The 18,332-nt window shown below is 48.2% G+C and overlaps 1 protein-coding gene across 1 annotated transcript in view; it reads right to left on the bottom strand.

The window, feature by feature from the left end:
* Positions 1-152: 152 nt before the first annotated feature.
* Positions 153-18,332, bottom strand: part of abcc2 (ATP-binding cassette, sub-family C (CFTR/MRP), member 2) — a 62,874-nt gene continuing 44,694 nt past the window's right edge. The window contains exons 23-32 of the mRNA XM_056292247.1: positions 15,496-15,650; positions 12,970-13,125; positions 12,187-12,386; positions 11,880-12,006; positions 11,487-11,588; positions 4,578-4,721; positions 2,940-3,098; positions 2,646-2,812; positions 1,512-1,706; positions 153-453 (exon numbers count right to left, since the gene is read on the bottom strand). Coding sequence (XP_056148222.1) covers positions 324-453; positions 1,512-1,706; positions 2,646-2,812; positions 2,940-3,098; positions 4,578-4,721; positions 11,487-11,588; positions 11,880-12,006; positions 12,187-12,386; positions 12,970-13,125; positions 15,496-15,650 — 1,535 coding nt within the window. The 3' untranslated portion in view covers positions 153-323. The remainder of the gene's footprint in view (positions 454-1,511; positions 1,707-2,645; positions 2,813-2,939; positions 3,099-4,577; positions 4,722-11,486; positions 11,589-11,879; positions 12,007-12,186; positions 12,387-12,969; positions 13,126-15,495; positions 15,651-18,332) is intronic.

Here is an 18,332-nt window from a genome sequence, read left to right as displayed (position 1 = left end):
CGCCGGAGGACAATGGGACTCGGGACACATCGCTGCTCTGCTTTCGACTGAGTAATTGTCCAATAAGGTCTTGGCAAAATCAAAGCACGAGTGGGGATTCGGTAAACATGACGGGCCCCGGACAAAAATGAGCGGCTGTCCTTCTGTTCTGTGTGTAAAAGAGTGTTTATTTATATACAAAACGATGCCGCGTTACAAATCATGTTCCTACACGCCGGCCAACTGCTCCTGCAAAACATACCCGATCATAAACACGTTCATTCTACCTACAAACAAGCGACCAAGACACACAAACGCCACGGTGGAGACGATGCACTCTTAGGTTAGAGAGCCGTGATGTCCAGGCCTGTTATTCCGGCGTCCTTTGCCATGGCGTAGAAGTGGCCTTGTTTTTCAAACAAGTTGCCGGGCGAGTCAAATTCCACGATCTCTCCGTCCCTCAGGACCATGACCCTGCCATTCGCACGAAGACAGAGACAGACGGGGGGAGAAAGAGAGGTTTGCTGTTTAGATATTGGCGCCCTTCGTTGGTAGCAGCAAGTTTAACTAAAAGAAGAATACTTTCACCGTGCCAGATTTTTGGCGATTCACTTCATCCCTGGATGTGTGCGCATGTGTGCACCATCGTGTGCATGTGTTGTACTGTATTCGTATGTGCAAGTCTCTGACAGGCTCGTGGACGTCATCCGTGAGAAGACGAACGAGCGTGTCAATGGTGGTTGCCGGCCCCTCGGCTAACCAGCCACAAGGGAGCCAACTTAAAGGACACTCCCCTAAAATAAAAGATATTGTACCTTATTCATTTATTGGACTATTCCCCTGTCTGTCAACAAATGATCAGCCATGCCCCCAGACGTGCACGAAGTACTTGTACTTTGCTCGATCACTGTTCCACAACTAATGTGGTTTAGTCGCTCAATATCGACCCTGTGCTATGGAGTCACACTCTGCTGGAATAAGCTGCCCGTGCTGCAGAGAATGAACCACAAGTTCAAAGTCATCACAGAGTGAACAGATAAAAAGGGCAACATGATTGATTCTGGCCTAATTTCTGATCAATGGATTAATTTCATGGAATACTAATTAATTAATTTCATGGTATACTAAGTCTTTTTTGATGGTGGGATTAGTATCTATCTATCGATCGATCGATCGATCTGTCTGTCTGTCTGTCTGTCTGTCTGTCTGTCTGTCTGTCTGTCTGTCTGTCTGTCTATCTATCTATCTATCTATCTATCTATCTATCTATCTATCTATCTATCTATCTATCTATCTATCTATCTATCTATCTATCTATCTATCTATCTATCTATCTATCTATCTATCTATCTATCTATCTATCTATCTATCCGTCTATCTATCTATCTACTTATTTATTCCCCCCTTTATTCAAAAGATCGAGATCCAGATCGACGGATCGTCACACCCCTACGGCAAACACAACAAAAGGGATGAGGAAGAGTGCCGAGGAAGCACAGAAACGATGTGTGAAAGGACGGAAGGCTATCTACCGGGAGCAGTCCATGATGCTGTGCAGGCGGTGGGCGATGGTGAGGACGGTGCAGTGGGCGAACTCTTGGCGGATGGTCCTCTGGATGAGGTCGTCCGTTTCCAGGTCCACGGCTGCGGTGGCCTCATCCAGGATCAGGACACGAGACCTCCTCAGCAGAGCCCGGGCCAGACACAGCAGCTGCCTCTGTCCAACGCTGCGGTGAGAGGTAGGCGATGACATACAACCAAGAGAGATGAGAGTGGGTGAAGGTTAATGGGTCGCATGAAGTGCAGTAAATCCATTCACACGGGGCCTCTGACAAGTTAATCAGGAATGTCAGCAGCGCGCCCCCCGATGGCAGGAACTACTGTCTGTGATATATGTGTCGTATATGCTAAATGAATATTAAAAGTTTTGCAGTTCGTCTCGGTGGACTCGGTGGGTGGGAAGGTGATGTTTGACCAGGTGTAAACACAAAACCCTGCAACAGACGGCTGACAGGCGAAGAGAGGGAAGACGAGCATGCTTCCGTTTGGAAAACTAACAGTAAAACTGTCCCAACACACAAATTAATGGCATTCCCATCTAGTGACTCAATCTGAGAACAAAACTGAAATTCCCACCCCCCCCCTCTTTTTTTTCTCCCCTATTACCCCACTCCTCCGAGCCGTCCACCCTGATCCGGGGGGGGGCTGCAGACTACCACATGCCTCCTCCCATACATGTGGAGTCACCAGCCGCTTCTTTTCACCTGACAGTGAGGAGTTTCACCAGGGGGAGGTAGCGAGTGGGAGGATCATGCTACCCCTCCCCCGGACAGGCGTCCCAACCGACCAGAGGAGGCGCTATTGCAGCGACCAGGACACCCCCCCACATCAGGCTTCCCCCCCGCAGACACGGCCAATTGTGTCTGTAGGGATGGCCGACCAAGCCGGAGGTAACGCGAGGATTCAAACCGGCGATCCCCGTGTCGGTGGGCAACGGAATAGACCTCTATGCTACCCGGACCACTATTCACTGGGATTTTGATTCAAACAAGTGGGACTTGACTCGACAGAGTCCATATCTACATTTTGCAGCATGTGTTACGTAAGCGTAAAATGTCTCCGCCCTGCGCTGGCCGGCGCAGTGTTGGTGTTTTGGATTTACCCACCTCAGGTTCTCTCCTCCCTCTGCTACGTCATGCTGCAGACCTTCCCTTAAACTCGTCACGTGCTCCTTTAGGTGGGACAGCTCCAGCACTTGCCAGATGTCCTCATCGCTGAAGGTCTCGAAAGGATCCAGATTCATCCTCAGTGTCCCAGAGAAGAGCACCGGATCCTTTATGCACCGGGTCGGAATGTGTTAGTGTGCTGTTGTGTATGAAACGCAGTGTGTGTATGTGTGTGTGTATGTGTGTGTGTATGTGTGAACATGTGTGTTTGCTTGCAGGTGAGGGTGGGCATACCTGTGGTATGATAGTGAGTCTGCTTCTTAGGTCATGCAGGCCTATTGTGGAAATATCTATCCCGTCAATCAGGATGCGTCCGTTTGAAGCCTCAATGATCCTAAAGAGGCAGTTAGTCAGGCTCGACTTCCCCGCTCCGGTACGGCCCACGATACCGATCTGAATACAGAGAGAGAGGCCATGGACGACGTCTCACTTTCATGTTACCATGTGCAGTACAAATCCAGAAATCTGGGAGCTCACTTCAACAACAAAGCTGCTCGAATGATGTGAGACTGGTTCAGAAAACAACGGTTCCTCTTTTCCCTTATGGATTTCTCTATTGATGTGGGGGCCCTAAGCTACAGTATCTGCTGATGCAGGGCCCAAGTTAGTCTCTATTGATGCAGGGGCCCTAAGCTACAGTCTCTACTGATGCAGGGGCCCTAAGCTACAGTCTCTACTGATGCAGGGCCCAAGTTAGTCTCTATTGATGTGGGGGCCCTAAGCTACAGTATCTGCTGATGCAGGGCCCAAGTTAGTCTCTATTGATGCAGGGGCCCCAAGCTACAGTCTCTACTGATGCAGGGCCCAAGCTAGTCTCTATTGATGCGGGGGCCCTAAGCTACAGTATCTGCTGATGCAGGGCCCAAGCTAGTCTCTATTGACGCGGGGGTCCCAAGCTACAGTCTCTACTGATGCAGGGCCCAAGCTAGTCTCTATTGATGCGGGGGCCCTAAGCTACAGTCTCTCCTGATGCAGGGCCCAAGTTAGTCTCTATTGATGCGGGGGCCCTAAGCTACAGTCTCTACTGATGCAGGGCCCAAGTTAATCTCTATTGATGCAGGGGCCCTAAGCTACAGTATCTGCTGATGCAGGGCCCAAGTTAGTCTCTATTGATGCAGGGGCCTTAAGCTACAGTATCTGCTGATGCAGGGCCCAAGCTAGTCTCTATTGATGCGGGGGCCCTAAGCTACAGTCTCTACTGATGCAGGGCCCAAGTTAGTCTCCATTGATGCGGGGGCCCCAAGCTACAGTCTCTACTGATGCAGGGCCCAAGTTAGTCTCCATTGATGCAGGGGCCCCAAGCTACAGTCTCTACTGATGCAGGGCCCCAAGCTACAAAGTCTCTACCGATGCAGTGAGCTGCTATTCTCATCTCTGTTTGTTTTGTGATTCAAAATTGTGTCGTACTTTGTAGCCGCCATCTGAATCCCATGCCGATCGGCATAGTGTCGACTACCATGTTGGGTATTTGCGTTAGTTTTACATTTAACAATGTTTAGTATTGTTTGCGTAGCCTATCTGACGGGGCGAGGGGGGGCCCAAAGGACGCGCGTGCCCCAGGGCCCCCTGGTGGGTTAATCCGGCCATGGGGTAGTGTAACGACCACCGATGACTAGACTCGCCAGCCCTTGGCTAACGGGTCCTTTAGTCGACTGGTTAGTGTAGTTGCCTGTGGTGCGGGCGATCCGGGTTCGTGTCCCGGCTGCCCACTGAATTCGCTACAGTATCAACACCATCCACTGGAATAAATGTGTACATTTGTTAATTATTTGGTGGAAATTTAGCAGACTGATTGCATTGTCATTCTTTTCACGTCCTGGAAAAGACGAAAGTAGGAGGCGTGTATAACGTCTTACGACCACGTGGACAGACCTTCTCAGCGATGTCTATGTCACAGGAGATGCCACGCAGCACCAGGTCTAATTCAGGCCTGTAGCGGACTTTGTAGTCTTCAAAACGCAGCCTTCCTGCCTCGGGCCACTTCTCTGGAGGACGAGTGTCAGTCACCCACTTGGCCTGTGGACACACACACACGCACACACACACACACACAACCAGTGTAAAGGCTGAGCAGTAAAAGCACAAAAAGGCCAAGCCAGGAGTTTTATACAATATGATGCTGAGTTTCATGTCTTATCTACTGGTGGACAGATTCATGTCTTATCTATTGGTGGACAGACTTGTGTACCGAACACTGCTGAAGACTATATCCTCATCTAGATACACAACATTTCAAGTCAAGTCTGGTTTATTTATATAGCAGTTAATCATCATTTGTGAATTAACAGAGGTAAGTACTTTTGCACACACTCATCCATCCATCCATCCATCTATCCATCCATCCATTATCCAAACTGCTTATCCTGCTCTCAGGGTCACGGGGACACTGGAGCCTATCCCAGCAGTCACTGGGCAGCAGGTGAGGAGACACCCTGGACAGGCTGCCAGGCCATCACAGGGTCAACACCCACACACACATTCACAGATAGGGACAATTTAGTACAGCTGATTCACCTGACCTACATGTCTTTGGACTGTGGGAGGAAACCGGAGTCCCCAGAGGAAACCCACACAGACACGGGGAGAACATGCAATCTCCACACAGAGGACGACCCGGGACGACCTCCAAGGTTGGACTACCCAGGGCTCGAACCCAGGACCTTCTTGCTTTGAGGCGACCGCGCTAACCACTGCGCCACCGTACCGCCACACGCTCGTCATGTTTAATGGAAATATAGGCACCAGAATCATGAATTACACACAGTCAGGGCTTGCACTGAACTGTTTGGATTACCAGCCAACATGGCTGCAAAACTTTATAGTTGCTAGCCACCCAGAATTTCCACTAGCCAAGTAGGTTTGCAACAGTGTGTGTCTTTTTTTGGCCTAGCTTATGTCTTGCACACACTAGAGGACATTTCAAATCCTAGTCAATACTGAAAAAGTGGGAAACCGCACGATGATAGACGGCACTGATTTTGTTTTGCAGTCGTCTATCACAAACCAAACGATCGGGCCGGAAAATGGCATCACACACTTACGATAACCCTTCATAATCAGAGACGTACAGCTTCCAGAACTGTTTTATTTTTAAGAGTTTTATTCTACTTTCTTATCACACAACCACAGGCCTTTCGAAAATTGCCAGGCAGTTAGCAACACTGGTGCCCCGTTAACCACACGGCAGGATTAAAAAGACATTCATGCTGCAGCCACAAGTGAGCTAATTTGCTAGTTTCCCGGCAAGCTGCAAAAGGGGTGTGTGAGTGTGTGGTAAGAAAATAAATTTAAACGGTTCTGACAGTCGGGAGTCTGATTCGTTGTTAATACGACTGCTAAGTGTGTGATCCCATGTGTCGGCCTGATCTTTTTTATGGGTGCAGCCTCCCATGTTTTCAATATTTAGGGTCTGAGATGTCCTCTAGTATGTGTCAAGCATTAATAGCGGTCACTTGCACACAGTTGAGAGAACCAGAGACCGTCTCACGTTCATCTCATCTTCAGCCGCTTCTCCGGGGTCGGGTCGTGGTGGCAGCAAGCTAAGTAGGGCACTCCAGACGTCCCTCTCCCCAGCAACGCCCTCCAGCTCCTCCTAGAGATCCCAAGGTGTTCCCAGGCCAGATTGAACATGTAGTCCCCTCCAGCGAGTTCTGGGTCTACCCCGGTTTTTCCTCCCAGTTGGACGTGCCCGGAAAACCTCCAATGGAAGGTGCCCAGGAGGCATCCTAATCAGATGCCTGAACCATCTCAACTGGCTCCTTTCGACGCGAAGGAGCAGCGGCTCTACTCTCAGCTCCCTCCAGATGTCCGAGCTCCTCACCCTACCTCTAAGGCTGAGCCCAGACACCCTATGGAGGAAACTAATTTGAGCCGCTTGTATCCACGACCTTACCCTTTCGGTCATTACCAAAAGCTCATGACCATAGGTGAGGGTTGGAATGAAGCTTGACCGGTAAATTGAGAGTTTTACCTTCCAGCTCAGCTCCCTCCTCACCACAATGGTCCAGTACAACGTCCGCATTACTGCTGATGCTGCACCAATCCGCCCGTCAATCTCCCGCTCCATCCTACCCTCACTCATGAACAAGACCCCGAGATACTTGAACTCCTTCACTTCAGGCAACACCCCATCCCCAACCCGGAGGGAGCAATCCACCATTTTCCAGTAAAGAACCAGGGCCTCAGATTGGAGGTGCTGACTCTCATCCCGGCCATTTCACACTCAGCTGCAAACTGCCCCAGTGCGCGCTGGGGGTCGCGTTCTGATGAAGCCAACAAAACCACATCATCTGCGAAGAGCAGAGATGCAATTTTGAGGTTCCCAAAATGGACACATCACAAACAGAATCGGAGACAAGGGACAACCTTTCCGGAGTCCGACACCCACCGAAAATGTGTTTGACTTTATGCCAAGAATACACACAGCTCTCACTTTGGTTATATAAGGACCAGATGGCTTGTAACAACTGCCCCGGTACCCCATACTCCCACCATACCCCCCCCCATAGACTGCCCCGGGGTACACGGTCATAAGCCTTCTCCAAGTCCATAAAGCACATATAGGTCAAACTCCCATTCCTCCCTCAGCACTTCTGCAAGGGTAAAGAGTTGGTCTGTTGTTCCACGGCCTGGACGGAATCTGCATTGTTCCTCCTGGATCCGAGGTTCGAAAATTGGTCGGAGCCTCCTTTCCAGCACCCTAGAGTAGACTTTCCCAGGGAGGCTGAGCAGTCTGCCACTCCATAGGTACTGTCCCCAACCTTGAGGCAACACTGAAGAGACGTGTCAGCCAAGACAGCCTAACAATGCAGTTTCACCCCCATGAACACGGAGTCTGTTATACATCAGGTTATGTGTCAAAACACGGTGTCCCCATCAAGTGTAGGATTGGAAAATTGTGGCTTCACCTGCTTCAGGCAGATGCTGATGAAGTGATAATAAGTAGATGATTCATCACATGCCAAATTGGATGGTAATTTGATTGCACTACCTGCCTCAGTAAAGTTTTACCATATTAGGCGGGTTGGCGGGTGTTAATTTCAAGCCCTCATGCACACAAAACTACTGTTACTAAAGGCATCATCACTGAACTGACTGAGAGCCATAATAAGACGACAGCGTACTGCCTCTAATGAATGACATTTAAATAGCCGACTGGGCAATGAATTGTAGTGGCAATTTGATAATTTAATCAAATGGGAGCAGAAATAATGTGTTCGTTGTTACAGACCATTGAAGCTGTGAAGCTATGAAGAGCAGCTGTAGACAACTTTTAAACCCCCCCCAGCCAGTGTTTCCTAGTGTTAATATTGTTTGCACCACTATCGCAAAGACAACCAGATCGCTTCCAGTTCATTAGCAGCCTGGCCTGTGGCGTAGGCAGAAATCACAGTGAGGGTGGGTACAGAGAAAATCAGGTGGGCGGCAGGCCTGGCATGCCCAACACCAATCATACGTTATAGCTACTGAAATGCATATCTCATCTAATCTCATCTCATCTTATCATCAGCCGCTTCTCTGGGGTCAGGTCACGGTAAGTAGGGCACTCCAGACGTCCCTCTCCCCAGCAATGCCCTCCAGCTCCTCCTGGGGGATCCCAATGAGTTTCCAGGTCAGATTGGGCATGTAGTCCCTCCAGCGAGTTCTGGGTCTACCCTGGGTTCTCCTCACAGTTGGACGTGCCCGGTAAACCTCCAAAGGAAGGCGCCCGAGGGGCATCCTAATGAGATGCCAGAACCGCCTCAACTGGCTCCTTTCGATGGGAAAGAGGAGCGGCTCTACTCCGAGCTCCTAACCCTATCTCTAAGGCAGGGTGAGGGCTGGTTCCCGTGGTTCCCCAGCCCATCCCAGCAGCACCCGGTGAGAGCACAGGGACAGACATCCACTCTGACGGAGCCACCATGTTAGAGACTGTTCCTGTCAGTCACAGTGTGGCTACACCCACAACCCCTCTACCCAGTCAGACCTTGACCAGATCTGGACGGGTGTGCAAGCTAGTCGACAGGCTTGACCTGTAGACAAGTGCAATCATATGGCCTTTGGGGGGTGGGAAGGACAGAAGGGTACTAAAAAAAAAAAAAGGAGGCAAGAAAAAGAAAGTTGTGGTGACATTGATGTCAACCGTCCTTTCATCTCTACCCAGGAGACTCAAGATGCCTAGCCACCAAGAACAACAGTCGGTCACTAACGGCTCCAACGGCTCTCATGACCACTGAACAGTGAAGTCGAAACTAACACCCCCAACGACCGTCGCTGCTAAACAAATGCAAATCAATAGCTCCGATAACGACGTGCGCAGCAAAACATCGGTACACAAAAGAGCCACTCATATCTATGGCTCGGTTAGCGACAGGCGTTGGTAAACATCGGGACACAAAGAGCCGTGGACATCTATAGCCCTGACAACGACTCCAAAGAGGATAAATTCTGAGTCTCATCACCAGCCAGTCAGACTAGCTTGGTCTAGTCAGAAAGGCACGAACTGAGGAAGCCTCTTGGATGAGAGGTGAAATGTCTTCACGGATATATACCAAGTCCAGTTGCACTTGATTCAACTCCTTTGGATGACATTGATGTCGATAATGTTTGTGTTTAAGAAACTGTAACCCTTGGTTGAGTAAGAGAGCAGTATATGTTGAACTGTCTCAATTTGAGTTCATCTGGATTCATGATATGTGCTGTTAAAATAGCCATTTCTATTAAAGTGTTCGTTTGATGTCATAGCCAGGTAAATTCCATGTACCCTATCCAAAGGAATTGAATCAAGTGCAACTGGACTTGGTATATATCTGTGAAGACTTTCGCCTCTCATCCAAGAGGCTTCCTCAGTTCGTGCCTTTCTGACTAGACCAAGCTAGTCTGACTGGCTGGTGATGAGAGTCAGAATTTATCCTCTTTGGAGTCGTTGTCAGAGCTATAGATAGGATACCATGGATGAAACCATGGTATCCTACGACGTGACCTCGTTATTCACCTGAATCCCAACCATGGAGGCTTTGGAAACTGTGAGGCAACGTTTGCTACGGGACGACACCCTCCACAATAGGACCAACCTCAGCCCAGACCAGATTTGCCAACTACTGGACCTTTGCCTGAACACTACATATTTCCAATTCAGGGGCCAGTTTTACAGACAGAAACACGGCTGTGCAATGGGCTCACCAGTATCGCCCATTGTGGCCAACTTATATATGGAAGAGGTAGAACACAGGGCCCCGAACTCCTTCAGAGGAACACCTCCGAGCCACTGGTTCAGATATGTGGACAACACATGGGTCAAAATCCAAACACAAGAGGTGCAAGCGTTTACCAAACACATCAACTCAGTGGACAAGAACATTAAGTTCACAAGGGAAGACGTAAAGAACAACAGTTTGCCCTTCTTGGACTGTGACGTCCACATTGGGGAAGACAGGAGCCTCCACATTGGGGTTTACAGGACACCTACACACACAGACCAATATCTACTTTTCGACTCACACCACCCGCTGGAACACAAACTGGGTGTCATCAGAACTTTGCAACACAGAGCTGACAATGTGCCCAGCAGCACTCAGGCCCAACGAGAAGAACACAAACACCTGAGGGGAGCTTTAAAAACCTGTAGCTACCCCAGATGGACCTTTGTGAAAACTGCAACACGTTCCAAAAAGACCAACCAGGTGAGCGATGAGGAGAAGAGGAACAGAAGGAATAGCACAGTCATCCCATATGTTTCTGGGGTCTCAGAGAAACTCAGGAGAATTTTCAACAAACACCGCATCTCGGTATACTTCAAACCCAGCAACACACTCCGACAAAGACTGGTTCATCCCAAAGACCGTGTACCACACACCCGGAAACGCAACCTGGTGTATGCTGTACAATGCAATGAGGATTGCACTGACCTATACATAGGAGAAACCAAACAGCCACTACACAAACGGATGGCCAACACAGAAGGCCAAACTCCTCAGGACAAGACTCAGCAGTCTATCTCCACCTAAAGGAGAAGACACACTCCTTCCAGGACAGCAACGTACACATTGTGGACAGGGAAGATAGATGGTTTGAAAGAGGGGTGAAGGAAGCCATCTATGTGAAACTGGAAAAACCATCCCTCAACAGAGGAGGAGGTCTGCGACACCACCTATCTCCCACTTACAATGCCGTCCTTTCATCTCTACCCAGGAGACTCAAGAAGCCTAGCCTCCAAGACTGGAAAAACCATCCCTCAACAGAGGAGGAGGTCTGCGACACCATCTATCTCCCACTTACAATGCCGTCCTTTCAGCTCCACCCAGGAGACTCAAGAAGCCTAGCCTCCAAGAACAACAGTCGGTCACTAACGGCTCCAACCACTCTCACGACCACTGAACAATGAAGTCCAAACTAACTAACTACTGGGGAAATAAAAGCGCTATTCTCTTCCTACTTCTGTTGCGCAATGGTTGATGCACTTCCTTTGTGCCATATATCGAGCATTCATTTTCTCAATCTGAAGACTGTCTATGAGAACAATAGCATGTTAAGGAATGACTGCGGTGATTTTCATTGTACACAACTGTGCCAAGGACAGCTTCAAAATGCTCATATGAAAATGCAAAACAGAGGCAAAAAAGAGCGGCAACATGTGCTCCTCTCTCTCGCAGCAGAAACTTTGGGGTTTTTCTAATCAATAAAGGTTGTTGTTAACAGGCTGGCAAAGATTGCATGATCAGAAAATATTCAATTAACAGCCCAGTCAAGCTGACAGCTTTTTTTCTTTCTTTTTTTTGTGTGTGCGGGAAGCGTTTAGCATACCTCATTCTCAATCTCTGAGTACTCACTGACTCTCTCCACAGCCACAATGTTGGTCTCCAACTCTGAGGATGTCCTCACCAACCAGTTGAGGGTCTGGGTTACCTACAGAGTCACAGCATGTTGGGGGGTGGAGAGTATTACTGGGTGCAGTGTAGAAAACATTCAAGTAGTTGCTATCCGTTGCCCTCATCCTTTGCAGAACCAAGACTCATCATCACCATCATCATTATGGTCATCATCACCGCTGTCTCATTAAATATTACTGCAGAAATTATTGCTATGTGTAGTGTGTGTGTGCAAGCAAGGAGTTTGCGTGTATGGGTGTAGGTGTGAGAGTTTTAAGAGTGTGTGTGTGTGTGTGTGCATGTTTGAGTGTGTATGTTGAGGACTGACATTGAGGGCATAGGAAATGGACAGGCCAACCAGGCCACTGTCCAATGCCTGTCTGGAGATGACGGCAAGCAGAGCAGCAAAGAACACCACCAGGGTTCCCAGGAACTCAAGACGAATGGCCAGCCATCTGTGTCACACACACACACACACACACACACACACACACACACACACACACACACACACACACACACACACAAGCAAGCAAGGGTTCCATGATATATCCCTATAATGAAAACCCGCTCATACTCGGAGCATCCTTGTGCTTCTGCGCGTGCGCGGTCACGAGTTTGTTGGAAGCCCAAACCTGTTCGAGACGATCCATGGGTAGACCGTTTTGAGGTTTTCGTCGATGGTGTATTCATTGTGTTTGAGGAACCGTTCCTGGTGTCCATAGGCTCTGATGACCGACAGACCAGACACGGTCTCCCCAAAGTGGGAGTAGATGGGGGAGCGAGACACCGAGTCCAGCCGACGTAGTTGCCTGGAGGTGGCCACATAGAAACGCTGGGGGCAGAAAGGAGGTAAAAGAGGTATTGTCACTTTGACCATACAATACACGCACACACACACACACAACAGTCTGACCACTGTTGTGGGCAATACCTTGTTGTATTTCTTAAAACAGACAGTTAAAATTGGTAAGCTGAGAAAGAGGTGGGTAAACCTCTGTGAGAATGTGAGAAGGTCCACCTGGGTGACCCAATCCTCCAGTATGACCCTGACCAAGGTTATAGCTAAGTGGTGGGTCAACTTGTGATCTGCTCGGTGCAGGAGATCCCTGGTAAACTGTGGAGGTCTGGCTCTGCAGCATGATGCTGTCTGCCACCAGCAGCTTGCAAACACTTCTGCTACTGATGCCATTATAAAGAGACAGTTCATTGCACTTTCCAAAATAGGAGGAACTCACCTCTCCGGGACAGGTGCCATCTGCACTGTGTGTATTTGTGTGCGCAAAAAGTGGTATTGTACTCTGATGACACAGTTTTTCTTCATCGTGTTGCTTTGTGAGAAATTCTACTCCGACTCCACCCTCCTTTTCCTGCTGGGTTCACCTGTTAGGCCATTTTAACTCCCGTCTTCTGCTTACCTGCACAAAGTAGTAGACGACGCCCAGAGGGACAATTATGACGACGAAGATGGGCGTGGCCAGACTGATGACGAACAGCGTCCCCAACACGCCGAGCAGACAAAGGATCCAGGAGCGCAAGGACGTTGGAATGGCTTCGTCCACTGTGAATATGTCCTTCAGGACACATTGGCATGTTACATTTATGTTCAGCCTGCTCAATAAGCAGACGCACTCACCCAAAGCAACTTAGCAGGGTCAGCAATTAGCAGATATAATTGAAGGTTACTAACTGACATCATACACCGCTACATAGTCACCACGTCATAGTAATTATAGTAACCAAGGTTGACTTTCCAAGGAGCTACAGTTGCAATCAAAATTATTCAACCCCCACTGCAAATTAGGTTCATTGGCAACATTTACAAACTGTCAGCTGTTTGCAATAAACAAATCAAACAAGAACAATTTAAATAGCTCAACACAACTAATATTACAAGTGGTTTCTCTAAATTCAACACAAAATGCCACTTTTAATGACTACTGAGGTCTCAAAATTATTCAACCCCTTCATGACAAGTGTCTTCAGTACTCAGTAGAGCACCCTTTTGCTGTTATGACCTGCTGCAAATGTAATGCATAGCCAGACATCAGCTTCTGGCAGCGGTCCTGAGGAGTCTTAGCCCATTGCTCATGGGCAATGGCATCCACTTCACTAATATTCTTGGGTTTGCGTGCTGCAACCGCCTCCTTCAAATACCACCAGAGATTTTCTATGGGGTTCAAGTCAGGCAACTGTGACGGCCACTCTAGAATCTTCCAGAACTTCTTCTGAAACCAAGCCTTGGTGGACTTTGAGGTATGCTTGGGATCACTGTCCTGTTGGAAGGTCCAATGACGCCCAAGCTTCAGCTTCGTCACAGACGGCACCACGTTTTCTCCTAGGATTTCCTGATACTTGATTGAATCCATCTTGCCCTCCACACTGCAGGTTTCCAGTGCCAGGGGAAGCAAAGCAGCCCCAGAGCATCACCGAGCCACTGCCATGCTTCACTGTAGGCAGGGTGTTCTTTCCAGCGTAGGACTCATTCTCCCTCCTCCAGACATACTGCTGATCCATAGGCCCGAAAAGCTCCAGTTTTGTTTCATCGCTCCACAGAACAGAATCCCAAAACCTCTTTGGCTTATTTATATGTTTTTGAGCATATTGGAGCCGACGTTTCTTGTGCTTTTGGGTCAGTGGTGGTGTATGTCTTGGAGTTCAGGCATCGCGCCCTTCAGCGTTTAGTATGCGCCTTACTGTGCAAACTGCAACCTCAGTGCCTGTTGCCACCAAGTCTTGCTGCAGGTCTATTGCAGTCACTCGAGGGTTTTTGACTACCCGCCTCCTCAGGAATCTGGTGGCAGCCGTTGATAGCTTCCTCTTTCTGCCATGTCCAGGTAGTGTAGCCACTGTTCCTTTAACTTTGAACTTGCGGAATTTGCTTCCAACTGTATTTCTAGGAACAGTCAGTGTCTTTGCTATCTTTTGTATCCTTTTCCTTGTTTGTGCAAGGCAATGATCTCTTCTCTTAACTTTTTGGACAATTCTCTTGACTTGGTCAAATTTCTAACATGCAATCAAACATCACCGTCAACAAATCCCTAGCATGTCCAGGTATTTGATGCGTTCTATGTCAAGCACACCTGGTGCAACTAATGAAGCCCTTGATTAGTTGCATCAGGTGTGCTTGAGACAACACCTGATTTGCAAATATGTGTCTTATGAGGGATTCTGTTCAGGGGGTTGAATAATTTTGAGACCGCAGTAGTCATTAAAAGTAACATTTTGTGTTGAATTTGGATAAAACCCTTGTAATTTTAGTTTTATTTAACTATTCAAACTGTTATTGTGTAATTTACTTATTGCAAACAGCTGGAAATTGTACATTTTGCCAATAAACCTAATATGCAGTGGGGGTTGAATAATTTCGATTGCAACTGTAAGTCCATCCATCCATTATCCAAACTGCTTATCCTGCTCTCAGGGTCGCGGGGACGCTGGAGCCCATCCCAGCAGTCATTGGGCGGCAGGCAGGGAGACACCCTGGACATGCCAGCAGGCCATCACAAGGCCGATCCTCACACACACATTCACACCTAGGGACAATTTAGTACGGCCGATTCACCTGACCTACATGTCTTTGGACTGTGGGAGGAAACTGGAGCACCCGGAAGAAACCCACGCAGACACGAGGAAAATATGCAAACTCCACACAGAGGACGGCCCGGGACGACCCCCAAGGTTGGATAACCCCGGGGCTCAAACCGAGGACCCTCTTGCTGCGAGGCAACCATGCTAACCACTGCATCACCATGCCACCCAAGGAGCTAACTGATAAGAAATAATAAACTAACCAAAAATGGCATAAAACATACTGTTACTCCCATAGTGGTTAACCACCCAGCTCATCTGAAAGGAGTGTTTGGCATGAAAATAGAGAAAGGTCCTTTCTAACTTGTACACTGCTAATCCAGACTAGGAGATACAGGTCATGAAAGACCAACCTTTGCAAAGCGGTTGACCACCCTCCCAAGGGGCGTCGTGTCAAAGAAGACCATGGGAACTCGCAGGATGTTGTCAAGCAGCCTCGAGTGCAGGATACGTGATGCAGAGATTGACCCGTTGGCTAGCAGCAGTGTGGCGAGGAATACCAAAACTCCTGGGAATGCAAAGGAGAGAGATGGATTTTAGTAACCTGTAAAAGCACAGTGATACTGCTCAAACACACTCGCATTCTTGTGTTTTCCATCCATGAGATGCAGACAGAATCACAATCACAAAAACTTTATTTGTTTAATTTCATGCACTTGCGCACATGAAATGAAACGAAACACTGTTCTCCCAGCCCACAGCAGTGCAACACAAAGACAAAAACACATATCCAAAAACTACAAGAACTACAAGAACACATATATCCAAGCAGTTAGCTTAGCCTGCCCCGCTTCCGCGTCCTGTCAGACCACCCTCGGTGTTTCCTCTTCGGCGCAGCTCCGGTCAGGGCCATGGTCCTTGGGCCCACAGGATGCAGCAGACCAAGCTCCCTCAGCCGAACCAACGCCAGCTCCCCCAGCCAGACACCTCCAACACACCTCCCCGCACTCCACACGACAACACTAAAAACACAGTCAAGGCTAGGCGAGGCCGCCGCCAGACCGCCCTCGGTGTTATCGGAACTGCCGGTCTGATTGGGCTAGCAGTTAGCTTAGCCTGCCCCACTTCCACGTCCTGTCTGACCGCCATCGGTGTTACTCTTCGGGCACAGCTCCAGACAGGGCCATGGTCCCTGAGTCCACAGGACGCAACAGACCAAACTCTCCCAGCCATCAAACGAAGTCACAAACTTAGACGCAGATGTGGGCAAAGACACTGCATGGACGGTACTGGGTGAGGCCACCGCAAACGTGAATTTGCACCACCATCTTCCCACACCGGAAGCGGTAATCAGCATGGGGAAATTAGAAAAATACCAAGTGCCAAGAGGGATGAAAACGGATGTCGCCCATGTCCAGGCCAGTATTTAGACAACAATGTTCCGCTGCTGTTCTTTTACAGCTGTGTCCTGGGATTTGGAATTGACCTTTCGCAAAGTCCCGCCCCCCTTAGTTACTGTTGCTATGCCCGTCAAGCATTTCAGAACTATCCAGGAAGTAGCCGGAAAACACCAAAACATGAAGGAAGAAATCAGCGCATTGTGTGGGTAAAAGTAACAGTAATAATACGTTAGCTGTATTAGCTATCAATAATAGCTAGTAGCTAGCTTAGCTTGGAGCAGACAGGTATTTGTTGTTGATTTTGGATGGATTAAGGTGGCCATGGGGTCTGCTATACTGCCAAATCTATTGCCCACATTGCGCTTCTTGCGTTCTGGGTTTCGGGAAGGGAAAGAAAATTACACCCCCTCCAAACTTTTCACATATCTAGTATCTGGTCTGCAGATCCCATAGGCCCACCGCTTCAGCATTTTGTTGTGTGTTTGAAAGCTTGACGGACCGTTGCTAAGGTAGGATTGGACAAGCACCGTTCTGGGGCGGTACTTTGCGAAAGGTCAATTGGACTGAGTACTTATGTGGTTGATGAGCATAAAGGGGAGTCTCCTACATTTGAGGTAGGCGAGAACTGCCTAACAAGCTCCCTCATTGTTTCTGTGCCTTTTCTCTGTATGTGTGCACACTCATTCACAGGGGCCAAGCTGTGAAAAGGATTGTGGATGCTCATCTCCAAGGACAGACAAAGAAGTGCAGATAACTTGAATTTGTCCCACACAAAAAAGCTCCATTGTGAAAATAACATTGGGATTTGTATGTACAGATGACCCTTCTGCACACCAAAACTCTTGATTAACTCATCCAGCGTGTTTTATTGTTTGTAGTAAGCCTATGAAAAATGTAATACAGTGTTGAATGTTGCTGATATTCATACACAAGTTACACTATTGAAATATGGCGTCACATTTTCAGGCAGCAGTGGGAGATGTAAGTAGCCTACAGCTTTGGCTAAAGGGAAACTTTGCTATCGGCTTAAATACGTATATCTCCTCAGTAATGCTCACTAGAACATAGGATGCAGCACTTCTATCAAGCCTCTCAGTGTGTGGTAGGTTGAAAAGTTGGGGATTTCAGTCTAATGAGGGAATGCAAACCATTCAGCTTCAACCAGGAAGACTTGGTACACATTTCCATACGGACTCCATTTATATTGTGGAAATTTTGAAAAGTAAAATACAAAAAGCAGAAACGAGGGGCCAAGATGTAACAGTGGAAAACATGATGGATGAGGATGGAGGCTACATAGCGGAGTTAGCTAACGACATGCTCTCTGTTTGGGTGGTTATTTGAATCATTTGGCAGTCGTTGTTCTCTTTAACACCGACAAAGGTGCTCTGTGCTGAAACGATAGTTTACTGGCCGCACTTATTGAAGTGTTTTGTACTATCGGCCTCAGTTCCCCTCCTTCGTACAGCTCCTCCGCCCTGTCTCTGTGCTGCACTGGTGTGTAATTAGCTGATCCACATGGTTTTATTAGTGTTATTACACCGTTGAAGACATGGTAATAAATATGTCAACTATGATCTTGTCATCTAATGTTATATGCATGGTATTCTTTTATGTCAATGCCAAGGTCGCCATTTTGACAGGTTTGGATTTTCAACGTTGAATAACTTTGTGGAAAAAAAGATACAGACCCGCCGCTCCCTGAATGCTGCTACATTCAAAATTAGTTTTAGATCAATTGCAGAAAAAAGTTATGATAAGATCTATCTAAAACGACCATGAGCCGTCAAAATGACCGCTTGGAATTTGCACGTGATGGCGCGCGTCATGTCAGTATTTATGACGTGTGC

This window comes from Lampris incognitus, chromosome 13 (genome assembly GCF_029633865.1).
Source record: "Lampris incognitus isolate fLamInc1 chromosome 13, fLamInc1.hap2, whole genome shotgun sequence".
Lineage (NCBI taxonomy): Eukaryota > Metazoa > Chordata > Actinopteri > Lampriformes > Lampridae > Lampris > Lampris incognitus.
This window is presented reverse-complemented; position numbering and strand designations above follow the sequence as displayed.